This window comes from Leuciscus leuciscus (genome assembly GCF_965113295.1).
Source record: "Leuciscus leuciscus genome assembly, chromosome: 14".
NCBI classification, from domain to species: domain Eukaryota; kingdom Metazoa; phylum Chordata; class Actinopteri; order Cypriniformes; family Leuciscidae; genus Leuciscus; species Leuciscus leuciscus.
This window is the reverse complement of record NC_138738.1, coordinates 35,879,692-35,883,134: the sequence shown is the minus strand read 5'-3', so window position 1 is coordinate 35,883,134 and position 3,443 is coordinate 35,879,692. Positions and strand designations below refer to the sequence as shown.

The following is a 3,443-nucleotide window of genomic DNA, read 5'->3' as shown; positions in this document are numbered from 1 at the left end:
CACTATTTAGTTGCCAAAAATCAATTGTAGACATTTATGAATGGGATTTGGTTTTAGTTTTAGTTAACAACAATAACCCTGATCTATACTCATCCAGACGTTGGATTAAGTGGAAACCCAACACTATCAATTATCATATTAAAATCAATACTATTAAAATATCAAAGCATATTTATGAATATAAATTCCATTGACTGCATATGTCAAACAATATATCGTTAGCCTCATAGCATAATTGCCTAAGTCATTTTTTGGCCAAATTGTGATATCTGCCTAACTTTACTGTCCTACCAATGCTGCATCATCCTGTCTTTCTGCCTATGTCCTTAGCCAATCACAACACTTATTAGAATCCAAAAACACTATCTGCCTAAGTCATCTCTTTGACTTAGGCAGTTTTGATACAAACAAAATGGCAGAAAACAGGGGAAGACAGATGTCCAGAAGTGATGTATTAGATCTTCTGTTTGATTCGTTTTCATCTGGTAAGAGTTCATATTTCTTCAATTTTCTAGACACTAAATGTAATTACAGTCAATCAAAGGGATTATAAAGGGATTATAAACTGTGTATTTAAACTTGAATTTTTTTTGCTACAAGATATGATGAAGTAGCTAGCCAACACTAGCAAAATATTACCTCATTTCTGGTCAGAACAAATCTTTACAGTTAAGAAACATCACCATAAAAAGACATTTAAGCAATTTTAGGCAAGTGAAGTAATTTTTCAAGCATTTTCTTTTTCTTTTAAGTGCAAATAAAAGTAAAAATAGTAAAATAAAAAAGTAAAATAGTTTTTTTAATATAAATTAGACATTTTGACTGGACATAAGAAGTATTTGGTAAGATTTCGATTTTTTTTGCAGTGAACCTATGAATTTAACATGATTTACTGAGTTAAAATACTCAACAGCACTCCATTTTCTGATTTATTGTCAGGAAATAAAGTTGATACCCATGTAGTGGAGTTAGAGGATTTAGATGAGAGCAGACCTGAGAAAGAAGGTAATGACGTAGACATGGGGCAACAGATAGAAGAGGAAACAGCCAGTAAAGCCTCCAGAGCTGAATCAGATCCTGATTTATCGTCAAATAGTGAAATCGATGACACTGTCTTGGATGAGGACTATAGACCTGAGAAAGATGACAGCCCAGATAATGGTAGTGATACAGACACAGCTCAAGGAGCTGTCAGTGAAGGAGATGCAGGAGATGTACTTGAAACTTCTGCTGTTAAACGTCATAGGCGCCCAAGGCCAGATATGTGGAAGCGAGAGCTGATAAAGGAGAAGCGTCTTAAGGGGGAGAATTACAAGAATCCAATGGGACAGGAGAGACCACCAAAGACCATGGGCCCACCCTGCACATCACAGCACTGCTTAAAGTCAAAGAAACGAAGTTGTGAACTACTGACTGAAGAGCATAGAACAGATATCTTCAACATTTTCTGGTCCATGCCTTTCTGGGAGACACGCAAGCTGTATATCCAGACTCTAGTCCAAAATGTGCCCATAAAACAGAAGAAAGGTGGTGTTGCATCAAGGAGAACAACGTCCCTAGTATACCACCTGCAACTGGCAGACAGATGTAAACTACCTGTGTGTAAGAATCTTTTCTGTTCAACACTTGGCATCGCCCCCAGAACCATCGGATCATGGTTAAAATCCAAACCTGATCCGTGTAAACCCAAGATCAACAAGACTGGCCCATGTGTGCCCATATCAGATGTTGACCAGACCTTCCTGAAAGAATGGCTCTCTGGACTGCCTACAGTCCCATCCCATTACTGCCGTCAGGTTCCCTCCTATCAGGAAAAGAAGTTCCTGGAGCCGGGAACAGTTCTAAGTGATCTTCACAAGGAATATCTGAAAGCTGCTGGTGAAAATGGAGTGCGTGCTGTGAGTGAGACATATTTTCGAAATGTGTTCAGTGAGCAGAATTACTCCGTGTTCATACCAAAAAAAGACCAGTGTGATGTATGTGTCAGTGCCAAGGTAGGAAATACAGATCAGGATACCCTTACTACTCACTTGAAATTAAAGGCTCAGGCTCAAGCTGAAAAAGCTAAGGATAAAAAGGAATCCAGTGACAAACTTTCAGTGTGGACAATGGACCTTCAATGCGTTCTTCTGTGCCCCAAGACGAAAGCAAGTACAATGTATTACAAAACTAAATTACAGATGCACAACTTTACTTGCTTCAACATGAACAACAAAGATGGATATTGTTACGCTTGGGAAGAGCATGAAGGCTCCCTCAGCAGTGAGGTTTTTGCCCATCTGCAGTCCAAACACTTCGAATCAATCCTAGAGGCCAACGGAAACATTGAGAAAGTCATTGTCTGGAGTGATGGCTGTGGATATCAAAATCGGTGTGGTGCCATCAGCAACACCTACCTTCATCTGGCCATGAAGCATGGTGTCAGCATAGAGCAAAAGTTTCTGGTTGCTGGGCACACACAAATGGAGTGTGACTCCATGCATAGCCTCATTGAGCGGCGCATCGTCAAAGATATTCACACTCCACGTGATTACATTGTCATCTTTGAGACTGCACGAATACATCCATCCCCATACAAGGTGACCCAGCTATACCACAATGACTTCATGAAGTTATCTGGGGCCTACGTCACCAATATTCGACCAGGTAAAAAAGTTGGTGACCCCACAGTCCATGGCCTCCGGGCTCTCCAGTACTTGGCTGATGGTCGAATCCGGTACAAGTTGGATTTTGAGTCTGAATGGGAGGACCTGCCTCAGCGAATCAACATCCCCAAAGAACCATTCCACTGGGTCCCACTCTTTCCTGCCCAACTGCCAATTACTCTCAGGAAATTCAATGACTTGCAGGCAATGAAACCAGTACTACCAAGAGTGGCCCACCAGTACTATGACAACCTCCCTCATCAATAGACAGTGTGAAAATGCGTGTGCACAACACCTGAGTGGAACTTGGTGGGAAAGGAAAACAGTGGTTAAGGTTAAACATTAAGAAACAACTTGGTTAGGGTTGACAAGTTACACATTTTGGTTTTATTTAGGAGAATAAAAAAACTTTGGTTATGTTTGCACAGCACCTAAGTGGAACTTCGATTAAGGGTGGAAAAGGAAAACAGTGGTTAAGGTTAAACATTAAGAAACAACTTGGTTAGGGTTGACAAGTTACACATTTTGGTTTTATTTAGGAGAATAAAAAAACGTTGGTTATGTTATGTTTGCACAGCACCTAAGTGGAACTTCGATTAAGGGTGGAAAAGGAAAACAGTGGTTAAGGTTAGACATTAATAAGAAACAACTTGGTTAGGGTTCACAAGTTACACATCTTGGTTATATTTAGGAGAGTAAAACAACTTTTGTTATGTTATGTTTGCATTTTTTATGTAAGAGAAAAAATGCCTAAGTCATGGCATATTCTGCCTAAGTCACTTTTATTGGTTAGGAAAT

At 39.7% G+C, this 3,443-nt stretch overlaps 1 protein-coding gene across 1 annotated transcript; it reads left to right on the top strand.

The window, feature by feature from the left end:
* Window positions 1-301: 301 nt before the first annotated feature.
* Window positions 302-3,064, top strand: LOC309514188 (uncharacterized protein). The gene is made up of 2 exons (XM_082190358.1): window positions 302-485; window positions 940-3,064. The coding sequence occupies exons 1-2, from the start codon at window positions 413-415 to the stop codon at window positions 2,910-2,912; spliced, it is 2,046 nt and encodes a 681-aa protein (XP_082046484.1). The 5' UTR covers window positions 302-412; the 3' UTR covers window positions 2,913-3,064.
* The last annotated feature ends 379 nt before the right edge of the window (window positions 3,065-3,443 follow it).